General features: G+C 37.4%; 1 protein-coding gene and 1 long non-coding RNA gene across 10 annotated transcripts in view; both read right to left on the bottom strand.

Moving 5' to 3' along the window:
- Nucleotides 1–323: 323 nt before the first annotated feature.
- LOC125169466 (uncharacterized) lies at nt 324–13694 on the bottom strand. Its single transcript, XR_007153690.1, has 3 exons — nt 13578–13694; nt 1089–1107; nt 324–454 (listed from the first exon to the last, which is right to left on the bottom strand). It is a non-coding gene; the product is annotated as an uncharacterized LOC125169466 (long non-coding RNA).
- Nucleotides 13695–13726: 32 nt separating this feature from the next.
- C2CD5 (C2 calcium dependent domain containing 5) overlaps nt 13727–22617 on the bottom strand; it is a 100808-nt gene continuing 91917 nt past the window's right edge. For 3 of the 9 annotated variants that reach the window (XM_047865350.1, XM_047865349.1, XM_047865355.1), the window contains 5 exons: nt 21509–21559; nt 20538–20639; nt 19046–19236; nt 15818–15964; nt 13727–15058 (listed from right to left, as the gene is read on the bottom strand). In XM_047865350.1, coding sequence (XP_047721306.1) covers nt 14927–15058; nt 15818–15964; nt 19046–19236; nt 20538–20639; nt 21509–21559 — 623 coding nt within the window. In that variant the 3' untranslated portion in view covers nt 13727–14926. The remainder of the gene's footprint in view (nt 15059–15817; nt 15965–19045; nt 19237–20537; nt 20640–21508; nt 21560–22617) is intronic. The other 6 variants (XM_047865351.1, XM_047865356.1, XM_047865354.1 and 3 more) reach the window with 4 other exon arrangements.

Raw genomic sequence — 22617 nt, forward strand, 5'->3', positions numbered from 1 at the left:
ATTGGTAAAAGATGTAAAACACAAAGATGATAAGAAATCATAAAATTACATACACCTGAATTCATAGCCTCAAAAATATAAAAAGTAAAAGTACCAAAAGTATAAAGACAAATTGACAACTGCAGAATTACAGGGGAAATGTTAATGCTATGTGTCAGTTGGTTATTGCTCCATAAAAATTACCCCCAAACTCTCTGGCTTAAGATAATTGTCAGTTATTGTTATTCATGAATGTGCTCATCAGCTAATTAATTCAAGTGCAAGATGAGCAGTTAAGATGACTTATCTTTGCTCCATGAAGTTTCTCATCTTCTAGCAGACTGGCCAGGGCTTGTTTGCATGGCATGGTAGAGGTTCCAGAGAGAAAGCAGACACACACAGTACTGGGATCTAGGCTCAGAATAGGTGCATCAATACTTCTACTGTGTTCTGTTGGCCAATGAACGCAGAAGGCCTACCCAAAGTCACCACACGGGGAAACAGATTAGACCTCTTGATGGGAGGAGCTGCAAAGTCACAGTTTCACAGAGGTCGTTATGCAGGGCGTTCAATGTAATCAATATACCATGCTCACCTCTTTCAGATATTGATAAATCAAGGGGACAAAAATATTGGTAATGATGTAGAAGAGTTAATAATTAATAAGTTTGATTTTATAGATACTTGATGATAGATGATGAATAGATGATACAGAGATATACGATCTTGTATGCAACAAATAAACAAATTTTCTTTCCAAGTACATACGAAACAGTTGCGCAAATTGAACTGAAAAGCAACAGGGAATTTTCAAGAATTTCCAAAGAATTTGTCACTTAGATCACAATATTTTATTACAGTGCAACTTAATTAGATAACAACAAAGTGAAAGAAACTCATACATTTGGAGATTAGAAATACACTTTTAAATAATTTATAGACTAATGAAGAAATCACAATGGTAACTATAATATTCAGATTTAAAATAAATAAAAATGCTGTAAAAAACTTGTGGAATGATAAAAGAACAACTTCAGAGGAGTTTATAACTTTAGATACAGTTATTAGGAACTAAGAAAGACTGACAGTAAACAAGCTTAAGCACTCACCACAGGAAGTTGATAAAGCCTAAAGAAAGAAGAATGAAAAAAATAAAAATAACTTGATTACAATCATTTAGAGAATATTCTCCAACCACAAAGTAGTTATGCTAGTTTTCTTGAAGTAAGAAATACTATAACTTATTCCTAAGTATTTCATATATTTTCAATATACAAATCTTGCACTTTTGGGATGGGGTGCCGTTATACTTAAGCACTTAATAACAACGTACTTGGGCTATTTGAAGATAGACTGTGGTAAATTAAAAGCATATATTGAAAAATCGAGGGGCGCCTGGGTGGCTCAGTTGGCTGAGTGTCTAACTTCGGTTCAGGTCATGATCTCACAGTTTGTGAATTCGAGCCCTGCAAAGGGCTCGTTGCTGTTAGCACAGAGCCTGCTTTGAATCATCTGTCTCCATCTCCCTCTGCCCCTCCATTGCTTGCACTCACTCTCTCAAAAATAAATAAACATTAAAAAAGAAAGAAAGTCTAGCACAACTAAAACTTTTTAAAGAAGAGGTATCACTTGTATGTCAATAGTGAAAATAAAATGAAATCAGAAAGAACTTGAGGGCATTATGCTAAATGAAATTAAATCAGACAGAGAAAGACAAATACTGTATGACATTACTTACATGTGGAATTTTAAAAAATCAAACATGCTTCTTAATTTCCATATATGAGTGAAATCATGATATTTGTCTTTCTCTAACTTACTTCACTTAGTATTATACTAACTCCATCCATGTTGTTGCAAATAGTATGATTTCATTCTTTTTTATGGCTGAATAATATTCCATTGTGTGTATGTGTGTGTGTGTGTGTGTGTGTGTGTGTGTGTGTGTGTGTATATATATATATATATATATATATATATATATATATATATATATATACCACATCTTTATTCATTCATCTATCAATGGACACTTGGGCTGCTTCCATAGTTTCACTATTGTAAATAATGCTGCAATAAACTTAGAGATGCATATATCCTTTCAAATTAGTGTTTTTTTATTCTTTGGGTAAAAATACTTAGTACTGTGATTACTGGATCATAGAGTAGTTCTATTTTTAATTTTTTGAGGACCCTCCATATTGTTTTCCACAGTAATTGCACCAGTTTGCATTCTTGCCAAAAGTGCACAAGGGTCCCTTTTTCTCCACATCCTCTCCAACACTTGTTTCTTGTGTTTTTAAGAAATGAAACAAATGAACAAAGGTGGGGCGGGGGGGAAGGAGAGATAAACCAAAAAACAGACCCTCAACTATAGAGAACTAACAAGTGGTTACGAATGAGAAGATGGGTGGGAAGACGAGTGAAATAGGTGAAGGGGATTAGGAGTACACTTATCTTGATGAGCACTGAGTAATGTATAGAATTGCTGAATCACTGTATTGTACACCTGAAACGAATACAACACTATAATGTTAACTACTGGAATTTAAGAAATTTTTTTAATTTTAAAAATTTGAACTTCTATAGTAGTGACTATAGGAATCAATACTGTATTATGAACATCAAATTTGCTAATCAAACTATATCTTAATTATTCCCAAAACAAGCAAAAAAAAAGAAATTATATTTATGTGAGCTGATGGGGTATTAGCTAACACTACAGTGGTAATCAAATTGTAATATATAAATATATCAAATCACCATGTTGAACACCTTAAACTTATATAATGTTACATGCCAATTATATCAATAAATTAATTAATAATAAAAATTTTAAAATAAAAAAGCTGAACTCATAAAAACAGAGTAGAACGGTGATTACCAGGGGCTGGGCATTGGGGAAATGTTGCTTAAGAACACAAACTTGCAAATAGTAAATAAATAAATCCTGGAGATCTTAGCACAGCACACTGATAATAGTCAACAATACTGTACTATAAACTTCAAAGTTACCAGAAGACTGTATCTTAATTGTTCTCATCACAAATAACCTATCTGGAAAATCCAAAATACTTGGAAATTAAACAACATTCTTTTAAATAAACCATTAGTCAAAGAGAAAGCTAAAAGTATTACAAAATATTTTTAATTTAAGGTAAATAAAAAGAAAAACAATGCATCAAAATTTTTGGATCCTATTAGAGAAGTGTATAGAGGAAATGTATCAGATTAAATGCTTGTATTAGAAAAGAAGCAAAGCCTCAATGATGTTTTCACCTTAAGAAAGTAGAAAAATAAGGGCAAATTAAACCAAAAGCAAGTATAAAGAAGGAAAAATAAGGAGTAGAACCAAATGAAATTGAAAAAAGAGAAAAACCAAGAGAGAAAAATCAATGAAGTTGAAAGCTGGTTCTTTGAAAAGATCAATAAATGAGATGAACTTCTACCTAAACTGATCAAGAAAAAAAGTGAGAAGCCACAAATTCCCAATATCGGGAATGAAAGAGGATACATCACTACAGAACCCACAGGTATTACAATGATAATAAGGGGTGCCTGGGTAACTCAGTCAGTTAAGCATCCAACTCTTGATTTCTGCTCAGGCCATGATCTCACGGTTCGTGAGATTGAGCCCCCCATCAGGCTCCGCACTGACAGCATGGAGCTTGCTTGGGATTCTCTCTCTCTCCCTCTGTCTCTGCCCCTCCCCAGTGTATTCTTTCTCTCTCAAAATAAATAAACATTTAAAAAAATGATTTAAGAATGTGAACAAAGTTTTAAGACTCAGCAAGGAGTATGGAGCCTGCTTGGGATTATCTCACTCCCCCTCTCTCTCTGCCCCTCCCCAACTTGTGCCTGCTCACACACACACACACACACACACACACACACACACACACACACTCTTTCTCTAAATAAATAAACAAACAAACAGACTTAAAAAGAATTTTTTAAAAGATAGAAAATAGTATTAACTTTTTGCCAATAAATTTGACAATCTAGAAGAAATGGACAAATTCCTTAGACACGAACTACCAAAGGTTGCACAAGAAGAAAAAGATAACCTGGATAGCCCCATATCTATTAATAAAACCAATTTATACTTACAGATATTTCAACAAAGAATACTCAAATTTGCCAGTTTTGTGGCAAATTCTATCACGCATTTATGGAAAAACTAGCATCGATTATAGACAAACTCTTCTAGAAAATAGAAAAAGAGGGAACTTTTGGTTTAACATTTGAAAATCAGTAAGTGTAATTCACCATATCAACAAACTAAAGAAAATTCATATGATCATCTCAGTAAATAAAGAATAAGCACTTGACAAAATTCAAAGAAGGTCTTGGAAAAACCCACAAATAACATCATATTTAATAGTGAAAGACTGAATGTCTTCCCCCCTGAGATCTGGAAGAAGGTTAGGATGCCCATTTTTACCGATGTGGGGAACAAAGGCAGAAAGAAATGCAGATAAAATTAAGTTTCCTTATAACCTGCAGCCCATAGACAAACATTTAAGACAGGCAGAATAAGACATTCCTCCAGGAGCTCCCAACTGTTTTAATGCTAATGCTTTGCTAGAGGGAAAAACAACCTTAGTCTGACAATGGGTAGGCTTCCAGGATCCTGTGATTCTTCCTTGACCTAAGAAGGTCCTATTGGAAACATCCCTATTGGAAACATCCCCTTAACTTTACTTCCCCCAACTCCCAAGGGCATAATCAATTGCTCTTCACAATCTTCAGGTACCTACATCCTGTACCTGTCCCTGCGCTATAATAAAACCATCTTTTTTGTACTCAAGAGGTCTCAAGAATTCTTTCTTGGCTGGAGGCTCTGAACCCTAACATTTCCACATCACTTACCATTCCACATTATACTTAATATGTAAACCACTCTATATAATACTTAATATTTTAATAAGGTAATTGTTAATAAGGCCAATTAAGTATAGAAAAAAAATAAGTAAAAGTCATTCAGAGTCTCAATGAACAATCATGACAATGAATGTCTACATAAAAACCCCATATAATAACAACAACAAAAAGCTACTAGAATCAATGCACAACATAAAAAATCAATTCTATTTGTATACACTAAAAATAGCCACTGAAAATTAAAATTAAGGCAGTGCACCCTGGTCCCAAAAATCTGTCTCTTGCTTCAACAGTATTTAGATGAAACAAACCCAGGGCTGCCCCTTATACTAGCCTCCTGCCACCTGCCCCCAACCTTCCAGAGGCATCTTCTCTGCCACCCCCTGCCCCTGGGATCAGCCAACACCCTATTCTAAGCTTAGCTCCTTATTACCCATCAAGTATGAGCTCCCAGGTTCTTCAGATATTCCACTGGTGGGGACCACTGTCAACCACCTGGTCCACATGTACCTAAGGGCCTCCTACAGCTGCTACCATGTGGCTTGAGAGGGTGGGTGCCAGTTGGCTGAGGAGAAGTGGGAGGGCGCTGAACGTCTCTAGAAGATGAAAAACCAGCACAGAAGTGTGGAAGCCTCTTTTCCAGGACATGCAGAAGCTGTCCCCAGATGAGTAGCATAAAACCATGGAAGCCACGGAAGCAGCCAGGGTTCTGGAGAAGAACCTGAACCTGGCCCTTCTGCATCTGCGAGCCCCAGCTTCTGTCTGCACAGATGCCCATCTCTGTGACTTCCTGCAGAACCACTTCCTACATAAGGAAGTAAAACGCATCAAGAAGATGGCCACCACCTGACTCACCTCCACAGGCTGGACACCTCCAGGCTGGGCTGGGAAGGTATCTCTTCCTCTTGGAAAGCCTCCAGAGCTCTGCAGCCTCAGAGTGCCCCTCTAGCATCCCCCTGGTGCCAGGACTTGTGCCTGAGACTCTCTCCCTTCAGCCACTAGGCAGCATTTTAAGCATCCCAGAGCCTTCTCCCAAGCTGTGAACCAAATGTAAACAAAAAAGCTGTTTACAGCAGAAAAGAAAAGATCATTGCAGCTTCTGGGTGGCTCAGTTGGTTAAGCACCCCACTCTTGGTTTCCGCTCAGGTCATAATCTGACAGTTCATGGGTTTGAGCTCTGCATGGGGCTTTGTGCTGACAGCGGGGAGCCAGCTTGGGATTTCTCTCTCCATCTCTCTGCCCCTTCCTGGCTTTCTCTCTCTCTCTCAGAAAATAAACATTTTTTAAAAAAGAAAATTAAAATTAAAATAGTACCACTTATAATAGAACCAAAAAAACATAAAGTACAGTGTGGAAAATCAAATAACTATGTTCTGGGTAAGGATATTATAGGGAATGCATCATACTGCTTTCTGGACATGAGGAAAACAGCTGACCAGTATCTAGTTAATGTGTATTTGGGGGTTGGGTCATGCCTGTGCTCATGAATTCCTTAGACTATGTGATCTATGGAATATCTTATAGTGTTCTCCACCCAGCTCTCAGCATCTGCTCTTTTGTAGTCTCAGGAACCCCTTGGGTTTTTTTTGCATGTTTTCTATGCTTTCTATACATTCTTAATGGAATGTTGCATAATGTTTTCCCTACATTGTATACCTAATATACAGGAGCTTGAGAGCAGCTTAGGGAGACTTCCCTTAGCTTCCGTCTCACCTCTCTTGACTTGTGGAGTCTTGAGTAATCATTTCTGCCATCTTCAGTTTTGATGGACAAAGTCAAAAGCTGAACCCACAACTGGTGACCCTGACATGACAGTGATAGGTTCCAGAGGAAGCTCATCAGGTGGCAGAATCGACACATTCAGGAGAAGAAAGTTCCAGACTTCAGACAGACCTCATCCCAGTAAGGGACAGCAATACCCGCTTGGGATAGCTGCCAACGTGTCTAGTTGAGAGTATTTCTTTTCTCTTCCTTTATCATGGGCCAAAAAAGACAAAGGAACAGCTATTATATTTAAAAACTTTACAGCAGCTTTTAAAGGCAGCTCATTGTACTGTCAAAAAAAGATCAATTAAGTAAATTGTTATGAACAATATGAGACACCTGCCCCTGGTTCCCAGACCATGGTACAGTTGATTTAGATCTATGGGAACAAGTAGGAAAAATTAAAAAAAAAGAAAACATGAAAAAGGAGAGAAGGTTCCTGCTTCCATCTTAGTGACCTGGAGTTTCGTCTGAACGGCATTATGTCCCTTACGTGTATCTCCAGAGAAGGAAAAAATTAAGAAAGATAGCCTAACACCCACCACTCCTATGGCACCTCCTACAATGGAGGACAACTTCCCTCCACCGCCTCTTCCTGTCCCTATTCTTCCCAATATAAAGCCAATACCTATATTGGAGGGACATAAACCATTAGCTATGCAGCAATGTTTACAAGAGGGATATGCTGCTGGGGAGTCTCATAGTTTCCCTGTCATTACCACTGCTGGACATCACCTTAGGCATGAGTCCCTCCTTTTTACTATCTTTAAGGAATTGAAACAAAGTGTTGCTGAGAATGGTATCCAAAGCTCTTTTACTAAGGGGATCATTGAAACAATAAGAAATGGTTATGAAATGACCCCTTGGGATTGGAAGGCATTAACAAAAACCATACTTCCTCGCACCCTTCACCACCCTGCCCCAGCTGTGTGGACTTTAGAATATCAAGAGGGTTGGTGGGGCGCCTGGGTGGCTCAGTTGGTAAAGCGTCTGACTTTGGCTCAGGTCATGATCTCGCAGTTCATGCATTCGAGCCCCGTGTCGGGCTCTGTGCTGACAGCTCAGAGCCTGGAACCTGCTTCAGATTCTGTGTCTCCCTCTCTCTCTGCCCCTCCTCTGCTCATGCTCTTTCTCTCTCCCAAAAATAAATAAACATTAACAAAAAATTAAAAAAAAAAAGAAGTTGTGCCACACAGGCAATTCATAATCAACATTTGCAATTTGAGTATTCCGACAGGAGTAGAAATGCTACAAGGCATTCCCAGACTACAAAAGAGCAGATGCCTGCCAAAAGCAGGGTGGGGAACAGATAAGATATCCCAAAGATAATATGGTCTAAGGAATACATGAGCACAGGCAGGACCCAACCCCTAAATACACATTAATAGATACTGGTCAGCTGTTTTCATCATGTCCAGAAAGCAGTGTAATACGTTCCCTATAATCTCCTTAACCAGGACATAGCTATTTGACTTCCCACAGTACAGTACTTAGATATAAAGCCCCCTCACATGCACAATGTGCAAGATTTGTGTATTGAAAACTACAAAATGTTGATGAAATACATTAAACAAAACCTAAATGAAGAGAAATAGCATGTTCATGGATTGAAAGACTCAAGATTAAGTTGTCAATTCTCCCTAAACTATAGGGATCTATAGATTCAGCACAATCCCAATTTTAAAAAGCAGGTTTTATTCATATAAATATTAACAAGCTATTGAAAATCTACATGGAAAAAACAAAGGAACTAAAATTGTCAAAAATATTTTTTAAGAATGTGAACAGGGGCACCTGGGTGGCTCAGTCGGTTAAGCATCTGACTTTGGCTCAGGTCATGATCTCACATCTCGTGGGACTGAGCGCCTTGTTGGGCTCTGCACTGACAGCGTGGAGCCTGCCTGGGATTCTCTTTCTCTCTCTCTCTCTCTCCCCCTCTCCGTCTCTCTGCAGTGCACTCTCTCTCTCTCAAAATAAACAAACATTTTAAAAAATGATTTAAGAACGTGAACAAAGTTTTAAGATTCACATTCCTTGATTTCCAGACCTACTATGAAATTAGAAGAATCAAGATAGTTTAATATTAGAAAAAGGATAGATATATAGAACACAGGACAGTCCAGAAATAGACCTGTACATCTATATGTGGTCAACCAATTAATCAATTTTCAACAAAGATGCCAAGTCAATCAAATGTAGAGAAGTTAGTCTTTTCAAAAAATTGTGCTCAAGCAGTTGGATATCCATATGCAAAAAAGGAAAAAAAAGAAAATAAAAGCCTTGACCCATACTCATACCACATACAAAATGTAACTTGAAATGATCATGTACCTAAAGGTAAAGCCAAAACCTGAAATTTCTAGGAAAGCTTTGCAATTTGGGGTTAGGCAAAATTTCTTAGAACACAAGAAAGCACAGCCCCTGCTCTGGCCCCCAGTGCCGACCCAGTCGGCCTGGCTCAGCCATGATCAAGGCGATCCTCATCTTTAACAACCATGGGAAGCAGCAGCTCTCCAAGTTCTACCAGCCCTACACTGAAGAGACACACAGCAAATCATCAGAGAGACATTCCATTTGGTATCTAAGAGAAATGAAAATGTTTGTAATTTCCTAGAAGTAGGATTGTTAATTGGAAGATCTGAGAACACAGAAAGTACAAACCACAAAAGAAAAAAAATGAAGAAGACTTCATCAAAGTTAAAAATTTTTTCCCCAAAAGACAATGTTTGAAGAATGCAAAATAAGACACAGACTGAAATAAAATGTCTGCAAAATACATACCTTATTTAAAAAACAAACAAACAAACAAACAAACCTCATGGCATGCCTGGGTGGCTCAGTCGGTTAAGCAGCTGACTTTAGCTCATGATCTCCCGGTTCCTGAGTTGGAGCCCCACGTCAGGCTCTGTGCTGACAGCTCAGAGCCTGGAGCCTGCTTCAGATTCTGTGTCTCTCTCTGTCCCTCCTCTGCCCATGCTCTGTCTCTCTCCCTGTCTCAAAACTAAATTAAAAAAACATTTTTAAAAAATTAAAAAAACAAAAATCCCTCATACGTAGAGTTCACAGGAAACTCTTCACAACTCCATTGACAGTTGGGTTGAGCACTAGAAAGTGAAACTTGGCAGGTTTCCTTAGATGGAATAGGCGTGGAGGAAATAGAACTACCTGCTAAGGAATCATGCAAACCTTTGCTGTTGTCTTGGCCACTTAGGCGTCATCACTGCAGGAGACCAGCATCTTCTACTACTCTGGGGAACCCATTCCAACAGCGACATCATGCGGCAATGAGAAGCAAATGCAACAGTGTAACGAAGTGGTTCCTGTACTCTACCAGCGTTGGTGGGGAAGCTGAACTTAAAGTTCTGGGGACTGCGCTGAGCCTCTAGAGTTCTTGGACAATTCTAGAAGTGGAGACGACCTCAAAGGTGGGAGATCCTGAATTTATCCTAATTAGTTGGGTGGGTATTCAAAAGAATTAATTACAAAAAAGAGATATGACTGTACTTATATCCTGAGTTTGTGAAGCATTTCATATTACCATAAATAGCACTATATTGTAACTTTATGCTTTATATATAGCCATAGTTTAAATTTAGAAGAATTCGTGTTAGTCTTCTATTGCTTCCATAACTATTGCCAACTTAGTGCTTAAATAAGTTTATTATGTTACATTTCCATAGGTCAGAAATCTGATATGGGTCTCACAAGGCTAAAATCAAGCTTTGTTCCTTTCTGGAGGCTCTAAGGGAGAATCCATTTCCTTACCCATTTCAGTTTTTGGCAAAATTCAGTTCCTTGTGGTTATAGAACAGAGAACCCTATGTACTTGCTGTCAGCTGAGGGCCATTCCTGGAGTCTAGAAACCACCCACATTTCTCGGCTTGTAGCTCCCTTCCTTCTTCAAAGCGAGCAATGGCATGTTGAGTCCACCTCTCATAGACTCTCTCTAACCTACTCTTCTATCATCTTCTACTTTTGAGGATTCATGTGATTAGATCCTAGGACCCCTTCAGATAAACCTAGGTAATTTCCCTATCTCAAGGTCTTTAACTTTGATCACATTTGCAAAGTCCCTTTTGTTCTGTAAGGTAATATATTCATAGGTTCTGAAAATTAGGCTGTGGATATCTTGGAGGGAGTGAGATTATTCTGCCTACCATAGATATATCATGGGTTTTTTTTTTTTCAAGGATTTTTAATTTTCAAGTAACCACACACAACAAGGGACCCGAACCCACAACCCCGAGGTCAAGACTCACATGTTCCACCAACTGAACCAGCCAGACACCCCTGGGTTTTTTAATATTTAAAAATCTAACCTTAAAAATGTCTTGACTTTCCTCCGGGGAAAAGGCTAGGTTTTTAGGATAGCATTTATGTAACTATTCCTAACTTTTACTTCAGCCTGGCTCCTCATTCCCCTCCATTCATTCTATATTAGGTTTAAGTCGGGGTCAGTTGGGTTTCAGTATTTCAATAAATCTCCTGAAGCAGTATGCAAAATTTCATGTGTATGCTTATTTTTCTGGGGAAAAGTTCCAAAGTTTAGGTCAGATTCTCAAAGTACTCTGTGAAAGACCTTCCCCTGGGGGCGAGGAGAGGGGACTGCAAAACTGCTTGTAAATAAATGTGTTACTTTCATACAACATACATTTTCATGCTTCCACACTTTTACGCCTCCTGTTTCATGAAATTGGGTTGTGTAGTGGAACAGGCATAGGCTTTGGATCTCCCTCAGGTCTCTGACTCAAGCTAAGACTAAGTGTGATGACATTTATCTAGGAAGAAATAATGAAGCGTATCAAGTTTGATGGGGAGCCACAAGATGAGAGCAATTTAGGACATGTTGTTTGATGAACCTTCAAGATAGCCAAGAACTCAAGGGGAGATCATCTTAACTAAGGGAGTCTAAGAAAGAAGAGTCATATTGTCCACAATAAAATTAAATGTTTGGATATGACAAAAGGTACCCTGAACTGTGTTGATGCACAACAAAATAAGGGGAAATTTTGTCACATATGTGGCAGATTATCAACAAGAAAAAGCAAACTCTAAAGAACAGAAATTCAATTTTCATAGAACAGTGCCAACAAATAAAAAATCATTTTATTCGTGAGAGCCAAAAATGTTGTCCATATATAGATGCACCTAGAAATCATTGCACAAAATAAAAGCCATCAAGCATAAGATCTCATTTACACAGAAGGGGTAGTGGACTGACTGCAAAAGAACAGTAGGGAAACCTCCTGGGGTGATGGAAATGTTTGTGTGTGCATGTGTGTGGGGAAAATGTTCTTTTGTGTGACAGGTATGTCCTTTACCTTGGTTACACAACTGAACCCATTTGTCATAGCCCCTTAAACTGTACATTTAGATTTTAATGAATGTAAATTATAACTCATCAGCAGATTAATAGAAATGTGATGGGAAAGTGGGAGAAAGCCAGGCAAAAAAGTAGAAAATAAAGCCACTCTATTTAAAAATTTTGTTTATGGGGGCGCCTGGGTGGCTTATTCAGTTGAGTGTCCGACTTTGGCTCAGGTCACGATCTCACAGTTGGTGAGTTCAAGCCCAGCATTGGGGTCTATGCTGACAGCTTAGGGCCTGGGGACTGCTTCAGATTCTGTGTCTCCCTCTCTCTCTGCCCCTTCCCTGCTCACGCTCTCTCTCTCAAAAATAAATAAACATTAAAAAAATTTTTTTAATAAAAATTAAAGAAACTGTGTTTATGATCCCATTTATACACTAATGAAAAAGTGTATGTGTATGTGTGAAAAAGCTTGTCAGCAATCCAATACTGCAATCCAATGCTTGTATCATTGGCATACAAAGGACAGATCAGGGGATGGAAGCCAGACAGTAATGGATTATGGAAGAGCGGGAGGTGGAGGAAGTGCTCACTGTATGTGGCAAATTGGTTAAGTTGTGTAGTTTACCTCTGGAGCAGCACTTAAGAATGAAAGGGATACATATGAGGCATGCTGTAAACACTGTAGTAAGTCCCAGCACATCTGTTCAAAATGACCATTTTTGAGGGAATCCACACAAAGAAAAGAGCAGCAACTCTTGAGGTACAGTGTAACATTAGTTTTTCTGGAAGGAGACAGCATGGACTGATTATGCTTCAGAGGTGGAGCACAGGAGCAAATGGCCCATGTGAGCAGACAGAGGGTTAAGCCTGAGTAGTTAAGGAAACTCCAGGTTTTCTAGAAATCGGCCAGGCCTGATAATGCCACCCAGTCAGTTTTATGTTTATAATGGAGATAATGCCACATAGTCAGTTTTATTTTAAGAATTAGTAATAATGTATCTCTATGCATAGGACATGGCACAAAATAGATACTCAATTAGTGATATTATTATTCCTCTGCCTAGAAAGGACTCTAAAACATATTAAGCAATCACATAACAGCTGTTGGATGAATGGATGGATGGATAAAACTATGAACAAATAGTCAATTCCAGTGAACTGCACATTTTTCCAGACTGAGTTTAAATATCATTTCCTTTGGGAAGCTGCCTCCATCTCAAGCTACACACATTTTTCTCACTTAATAGTGTAAGTTTCAGAGCCAGATTGCCTGTGCTTGAATCTTGGCTCTACTATTTATTGTGTCTTTGGGCAAATCAAACTCTCTACTCGGCTTCCTCAACCACAAAATGGGGCTTCACTACAGTATCTACGTCTACCTCATAAGGGTTTCTGTAAATATTACGAGGGTTAATACAAAAATCTATTTGTGACGCTGCCTGGCACATAGAAAGCATTCAGTAAACATTAGCAATTGCTATAGTACCATATAGCACAGTTTACAGATTATTCACTTGTGTAGCCATGGAAGATAAGCTCCATGATCATAAGAACTTAGGTGTGCTTTGGTGACTGCCTAAAACTGTGCTCTGGGATCTAACAAGCATTCAACAAACAGATGCTGAATGTGAATACCTACCAACCAAAGACCATGAAAATGCCACAGTCCCAGCAGATGCACAACAGATGTTTGCTGACTGAAGGGAGGAATGGAGACCATCGGGTGGGAAGGGGTTTCAGACTACTGGCAGTACTGCACAAGGGAGGCAAGCAGAGACATAGGGGATATTCCAGTTTATAAACTTTTTATTTAAAAAATAAAATTATAAACAAAATACAGAAAAATATTGACACCTGTGATAACAAGGAATTGATTCCTAATTTTTAGGGTAGTTTGTTATCCTGAAAGAGCGAAATCATGAGTTTTATACAGAAATTTTATTGTGCAAAGGAGGAATGTACTTTTTAAGGTTCATTTGCACTAGGTATTTGGCATTGACAGAAAAGGTGTTTCTACGTATACATTCAACACTCTGCAGCATATTTACATTCAAGTTACATCTCCAAATTCTATGCCAAATACAATCTCACCATCAAAAATGCCTAAGATATAATTCTGTTTATTTGGTAGGAGTGCAGTATGATTCTATTAAAAATAATTTTATACTCCTACTAGGTCAATTATATTTTAACTATTTCAACAAAACTCACTGACCTTTTTCTTCCCAGTGGAAGCCAAGCCTCTTCTAGACAAATTAAACACTAACAAAAACACTAACAAAATTTGGCCAGTTGTAAAGTTATGTAGTTAATTTCTTCCTCCCTCCTTACAAACATTATTAAAACTTTCAATGGAAGGACACTCGTTCTAATAAATTACATTTTCTTTTACAGCAGTTAGGACACAATATGGATCCAAGTTACAGTAATTTTAACTTTTTAAAAGATGGCTGAAGCACTCTTCCCCTTCAGTTGTTACCAAATTCCAAACTCAGTTATCAAAATAAAACGCATTAAGAAACACACATAGATTTCTCAAAACTTTTCTCCATTTTCCCACACATTCCTCAAATCAGATTATTTATTCATTAACAATTTATAAATTTCTTGCTTAGTTTCTCTCAATTACACCAGGGTAGTTATTATAATTTCTTGATAATCTCACCATTTTGTGTTTCAAAGTATGATTTTATTAAAGTCAACATAAATTACAGACAGCTTCCATCTCTGCTACAGTTCTCTGAGAAATCTATCTGAACTTAGTGAAGGGTCAAGATTTCATGGGGCATGGCTTGGCAAACAAAACACCATGGTTTAAAAATTCTCATGCCTCCAAGAGATTAGAGACAAATCAAATCTACTCAAAATGTACCAATTCTCTCTTAATGATCTGAAATTAAGTTCACTTTTAAAAGTCCAGTAAGATAATTAAAGACAAAACAATGGAGACAGATGAATTTCATTTAGTTGAACTCTTTCTAATTTACTTCAGGTGGTAACTTCTCCTCCAGTACATGATGGCTGGCAGTTGGCAGTAGGCTGCTGGGTTGATACCACTTCTAACTCGGATTCACGAACAAAAACCACTGCATCACCACTTACATTTATAAGACACTGTGCCTAGACAAACAACAGGACATGTTTAATCACCAACTCAATAATATGCTTACAATTTTCTGTTATATTAGGGGCAGTGTTGCATAGCTGAAAAGCACAGGCTTTGAAGTCACTAGAGAAAAGACAGACAACCCAATAGAGAAATGAGCAAATGAAAAGAAGGCAACTCACAAGAAAACTGGAAAAAAAAAAAAACAAAAACAAAAACAAAAAACACATTGATAAGTTTTTTAAAGGAACAATACTGATAAATTTATTCTAAAACTGATCCTAAGTAACAGTCTTTTGCTCCCACTAACAGAATTATTTATTAGAGATACATCAATAGGAGTGCCTGGCTAGCTCAGTGGGTAGAGCATGTGACTCGATCTAGGGTCAATAGAGCCTACTTTAAAAACAAATAAACAAACAAACTCTGATGTTATTACAGAAATAGATAAAGAGTGTGGCCCCATTGGGATGTACTCTTCACTAGTATGGCAGTTAGAACTGGACAGTTCATAGTCCAAACTAGAGGTGGCTTTCACAGTAACTTAGGAGCAAAACTTCCAGAGATATTTAAGAAGATCTGGGATGTGAAAACAGTATGTGATTTATGTATGACCATGGTTACTAATATAGTTATTAAAACATGTTTTAAACATCTAGAATCCAAAAGCTCTGAAGAGCAATTCCCTTTGGTTGGGAGATGAATGGGAGGATGGGAAAGCCACAGGGGAAATCCTCAGGTTCCCTCACTGGATGTTTCCAGCTACATCTCACCTGGTTTTTATTTGGGTTCTCCATGAAGACACACTGCTTCATTATGTAGGAGACAACAGCATTGCCTCCTAATGCAGCGACATGAGCTCTCACCATTGCAAACACTTCAGCAATGAAAGCATGGAGAAAACCACTGACTCCTCCTTCCTAAATAATAATATGCAAAAAATCAAACTATATACGTGGACATGAATGTATATAAAATGCCAAATAATATATATTAAAACATCTTAAATGATCTTAATATAATAGATGATCATTTTAATTTTCCTCATAACAGGGATCTGTTGCATGAATGAACAAACCTTTACTGCACACATGTCTGTGATGGGGATTAGTACCCTTACGTTACAGATGATGAAACCAAAGCTGTGGCCCTGACTAGCTATGACCACATAGCTAATAAAAAAAAAATGGCAGAGCAAGAATTCAAATTGTTTCTCCATCTTCAACATCTCCATCAAATCGTTCCTATAATTCACACAAATTGATGGCAAATATACACAATAAAACTTCTCTGCTATCCGTATCCCCCATCCTGAAGCATGTTCCAGGCACACTTGCCTTTTTATCAGTTTTTCATAGGTGTCAAGCACTTTTCCTTCCTCGGGGTCATGGTACATGCTGTTCCTGAAGGCTCCTCCCCAGTTTTCCACCAGAATAACTCTTAATTCCTCAGGTCCCTGTTTATATGTAACTCTCTCAGAGAAACCTTCCCTGACTATCAGATCTAAATTAAGTTTCCCTGTTATTTCCTCTGATAGCCTTTGTTGTATTTCTTTATATTACTTAACATCACTAGTAATTATACATAAGTTACATGATTATTTGTTTAACGTCCACCATGCTCCAGTTCTACCAGACTGTAAATTCCATCAGGTCAGAAACTGTCATCTGTTCTGCTCACAACTATATGCATCTGTTCTGCTCACAACTCAGTATGTGCACATACTGAGTTTTCCATACATATTTGTCAGGGAATGAAATCCAGTAGTTTCGAGAATGTTTTGAGTGTTTGAAAACAAAACAGAAACCAAAGTCTAGCTGAGAGCTTAAAATGCTGTTCAACCTCAGCTTTATATGAATTCTACTGGAGGTTATTTACAGTCTAGGAAGAAATTTCAAACTTTAAACTGGAAGTGAATGGCAAAATTTAATGCACTGTTAGAACAAACATTTGACCAGATCACACCTTTCTAAAAAGCAGTAGTTTTGTAAAGGCAGCTCTCTTTGTAACTGAGAAACTGAGGCATTTCAGCCTACTTCCAATTCATCACAGCTCAGGACATTTTTTCTTTCACTTATATCTGTTTCCTTCCTGCCTTTTAAATCTAGAAATTCTGATGGCAGAGTAACAGAGACTACAGAGGGTAATTCTTAAAAGATTATATAATTGTAAGCAAATAACTTATCAAGTAACAAATAAATTTGGGATATTATGCCATACAGTTAATATTACAAATCTCTGTTGAAGAGAAATCCACTGTGAGGCAACATTTTGGGGCGTGGCTCTCAAGCAATAGAGAAAGCACTTAGGAAACAAAATTTTATGGATTAACATAGTGCAATAAGTATGTGCTATTAAGAACAACTGGAAAGTTAATTTACCCATCCATACCAGCTTCTCACACCCAACTTTCTTTGTCAAATTTAAATGGACCTAAAAGCGTCACCTAATTTAATTCTATATTAAAAGGTTTTTGAGAATATATTAAGATAGCATCTTTTCTATCTCAACACAATGGAATATGATTTCCTAATTTATCATAAAGAAAACATCTACCTAATTAATCTGTCAGAAGTCATGCCCTCATTTACAGAAAAATATCTATGTCTATTCTCTGCCAGACACTGTGCCAGGTGCAGAATGGTGAGTACAATATTCAAAACATCATGATAGGGGCGCCTGAGTGGCTCAGTCAGTTAAGCATCCGACTTCGGCTCAGGTCATGATCTCACAGTTTGTGGGTTCGAGTCCCGCATCAGGCTCTGTGCTGACAGCTCGGAGCCTGGAACCTGCTTAGGATTCTGTGTGTCCCTCTCTCGCTGCCCCTCCTCTGCTCTCTGTCTCTCAAAAATAAATAAACGTTAAAAAAAAATTTTGTTTTTAAATAGCAGCCTCCCCATTAAAAAAACAAACAAAAAAACAACCCAGCATGAGGGCAGGGTGCCTGGGTGGCTCAGTCAATTGAGGGTCCAGCTTAGATCATGATACCAGGGTCATGGGATTGAGCAGAGCACTGGGCTCTGTGCTGAGAGTTCATTGAGCCTGCTTAAGATTCTCTTTCTTCCTCTCTTTCTGCCCCTCTCACTGGCTCAGGCTCTCTCTCTCTCTCTCTCTCTCTCAAATTAGAAAAAAAAAAAATAGTATTAGGGTTATTATTTCTAAGGAAGTACAGAAACACTGATGATGACACAATGGGAAAAAAAGCATAGTTAAGGCATCTTTATAATGCATAGACTTTAAAAAAAACAAAGTGCTGAAGAGTTTATTAAGTTTCATACCTCAATAATTTAAAATTGTCCCTATTCACAATATTACTTTGCTCTAGTAAGACACAATGTAAATACAATTTTTCCTTGAGTTTAAATTCCTATGTAATGAAAGATATAATAGACTGATTCTTAAATGTGACCACATCAAAACATTATAATTACTGTTACCCACTGTGGGGTAAGAATTTGAATAAATGGCATCCTCATATACTTCTGGAGGGGGCAATAAAATGAGCAGCCATATTCTTTTTCAGGGGGAGAAAAAAAACAGACATAAACTATCCATAGACATCTACCTATAATATAGTCCCCTACAGTTTCTAAATGTAAAACCATGAAAACTGCTATTTAAATAATAGCAGGCAAATAACTACTTGAAAAAACTAAACTGTTCTTTCAGGCTATTTTAAATCTCTAATCCAACATGGATCAATTTACTTGTTTTACTTATGATAAGGATCTGGAACCTCTAATAATAAATGAAATTAAACCCAACACAATTCTTGTGCTAATACTCGGTGCTATATGAAATTTGGTAAGTCTAATCTAGAATCAATCCAGACAAATTACTGAAAAAAAGAAAAGAAAAAAGAAAAGAAAAAGTACGTGTGTGTGTGTGTGTGTGCATGTGTCTATACTTTGGCAAAAAATAACAACCTGAAATTCATTTGGTTTTGATACTAATGTCTTCAATCAGAAAATGTACAAAAACAATGTTATAAAATTACCTACCTCACGAAGAGAAGTGGTTTCCCGGATAAAAAACATGTTAATTATCCCAAGATATTTGGTTATTTTTGCTCCAGGAATGAAGGAAAGAGGTGTCATCTTAACAACTCCAACTGTAGAATTTGCACAAGGTGGAGCAGAACGGTTCCGGAAATTTCCTTCACCCATCGGACTTGCTTTTTCAACGGTGACAGCTAAATTTGGAGAAAGAAAAGAAAACCTCAAGATCAGATGTTGGTAACTCAATTATTCCCTAAGGTTTCCAAAAAAGTGGTGACAACATTCAGCTGTCTGTGAGGGTAAGCCATGTCATGAGAGTAAAGAAATTATCATGCACTGCATGCAATTAAAGAGAGAAAGAAAAACGTGAGAGGAAATGCTGAAATGGAATTCTTTTGGAAGAAAAATGGCATTCCTGCAAAAGAAAACGCTGATGCGGTATAGCTATGACAACACACAATGATCGTTATAAAGTGAAGAAAAAGAAAAAGCAGGAGAGCATTAAAAATTATCTGCTGTAGGAACAAATTATTACAAAGAGAGTGTGAAAGTTGTTATATTTCCCAGTGCAGTTTTTCCATCTGTTTCAGACAACTTCATCACTGTCAACTTGTAGATAAACCTTATGTTAAGTTGTAATGGGTTTCTTCTCCAAACCTTTTTGATCAAACTCATAATTTTAAAAACAAATGACCTTGGCTATCTAAAAGTTAACTGTTTATAAAATAACAAATAATAATAGCTAGCACTTATCAAGTAACTACTATAAGCCACACATGCATATGTATTATCTAATCCTTACAACCCAGCAACATAGATATTATCCCCATTTTACACATGAGCAAACTGAGGCTCAGAGAAATTACATAACTTGCCCAAGGTCACACAGCTATTAGAATGACACTTCTAGGATCCCAAACCAGATCTGTCTGGTTCCATATCCTGTGATCTTTCCTCTAAAACATCATTCGTTCTCTCTTAATGTACTATAAATTCTTTCACTCAAATATGTTTACTTCAAAGTCTATCAAAACACATGGAGTATAAAGAACACGTAAGTAACGATCCTGATTCTAGCAGTGAGATAAGAGTTTACTACTTTCTATCCAGAAATACCTCATTCTTTTGGCCCTCTTTATCACTCTTAGGAAACTAACAGATGCCATATACTACATAGTAGCTAGGGTCCTCAAAGAGTATCTCTTCTATAAGAGAGCTCATAATTTCCTTCCATTAGGAGGATATAATATCTATACACTTCTAAGAATACCTTCACAAAAAGTAAAATTTTTAAAACATAATTCTACAGTTAAAATGAACAAATCTAAAGGCCCTTCAATAACTTTTGCTAAGTGACCATTAGAGTCTGCAGCTTTCACACTCCAATACATGATTGATCGGCAATGTTATTACAGGGTAGAAAGGTCTAGCCTTCACCACTGGGAAATCAGGGATATGCTTCTCAGATCATAATGTGGTAGAAACATCCGCCTACTTGTCTTAATTGATCCGCGCCTTATGGTCTGAGCTTTCAGTTTAATGAGCTCTATCCAGCTGCTGCATCTGTCTGCAAAGGAACTGTAATCAACTGACGTTGCTGAAAACACAGACAGAAAACAAAAGAAAAAACAAAGAAAAAATATGGATGACGTCTCTTACTCGTCATAACACTCCTTCCGATGATGTACTTTAACTGTAACTTAGAAAAAGAATGGTCCTTTTCAAGTCAGATATGCGAGATAGTAAAGAGTCAAGCTTTAGACACTGATTTGTCCAAAACCAAGTTCTTAATTAGCTGGCTGAGCATTTTTGGTGATGTCATAGTTGTGTGGTGGTCTCTTAGGGGCAATGGAAGCAAGGTCTTACCAAAATATCACTGCAAGGACCATATACCGCTTTGACTAATGTTATTTCCCATTCTTTTTCTTTACAAGGTTTTAACTGTCTATATTTTAGGACTTTAATTCCTCATTTTTACCCTAAAACAAAAATAATGAAAATCAAATGCTGAAGAACACATGAAAAAAAAAATCACTGGTTGACTTATCTTTTATTAAAACACATTCTTTCTACCATAAGTAACAGAAAGGCCAAAGGATTATTGTGGTCAATATTCTGTTTTCACGTCTGATTTTGGTAACAAGCTTCTGACAACATTGAGTGGGGAGGCAGATGCGAGTCTAACAAGTTCTCCTTTTTAAATAAAATAGCTTTTACTACTACTAAGCTAAAAAGAATGTCAAAGAGCTAAAATTTTATTTTGAGAAACAGGGAAACTATGAAGATGCTAAAAACTTAAATATTAGATTAATTAATATTTTTAATGACACATTCTAACTACAATAATGCCACATTTTGGTGTTTATTCCACTGTCCAGTGCATTTCTCCAATGTCTGTATGTTTATGCACCACCACACTAGAATTTCACACCTTTGGTGACTATTTGCTTAATTAGACAAACTCACCTCTCTGTGCAGCTGGTATACCTGAGTTAGAACTTGCACTCTCCAGGTGTTCTAATAAGACAATATAAACAACATTAGCTCGGATGCTAAGTACAAGCCAGTATCTCTTCTTTGCTGTTTGTCAATACCATCTATAAGCCAGATGAATAGGAGGAAATCTTTATGGCTTCATTATAAAAGCAAACCAAATAGAAGAATTCAGGGTTTAAGTGCAGTTTCTACTGATATATGAAAACTAGCTCAGTTAATAAATAGCATGTCAAGGAAGACTGTTACTGTAACACAAGAAGAGTTTCAGAAACATTATAGACATGAGAAAATATAAACATAGTAACAAATGTTAGTAGGATGAAAGCAGGATGAGAAAACTGAGCAGAGAAATTAAAGAAAACCTGAAATGAAACTTGGAAGGGAAAATGTTTGGGGAGTGGGAAGGGTCAATAAGATTACAAATTACAGACAAGGCAATGACCTGTGTCTCACAGATAAACACAAGCTGCTTACTAACCATAACCTTCCCCCTCACTACCACAATCCCCTTCATTCAAGGACTTCACTGTCAACAGTTCCCTCTGGTGGCATTAAGACGTTGTGGAACCAAAAAGTACTCTCCACAGACATGACTAGGGTCCCAAACTAGAATCACTCCCTTTCCAGGAACCTCACAAAAGGAGCATCCACAATTTTCCCTAATATTTCATATTTTTATTATAGCTATTTAAGTATTGTACAAATTTAAACAGCACTACAAAAACTTCTGAGAATAATTCGAGTCATCCAGTTTTTTTTTAATTATAAATTAAGTAAATACATATTTTTATCTCTGCTTAATGTATTAATCTTTTGGTAATATTCTTTTTTTTTTATTTTATAAATTTTTTTTCAACGTTTATTCATTTTTGGGACAGAGAGAGACAGAGCATGAACGGGGGAGGGGCAGAGAGAGAGGGAGACACAGAATCGGAAACAGGCTCCAGGCTCTGAGCCATCAGCCCAGAGCCTGACGCGGGGCTCGAACTCACGGACCGCGAGATCGTGACCTGGCTGAAGTCGGACGCTTAACGACTGCGCCACCCAGGCGCCCCATCTTTTGGTAATATTCTTAAATT

This window comes from Prionailurus viverrinus, chromosome B4, assembly GCF_022837055.1.
Source record: "Prionailurus viverrinus isolate Anna chromosome B4, UM_Priviv_1.0, whole genome shotgun sequence".
In the NCBI taxonomy this organism is placed as follows: Eukaryota; Metazoa; Chordata; class Mammalia; order Carnivora; family Felidae; genus Prionailurus; species Prionailurus viverrinus.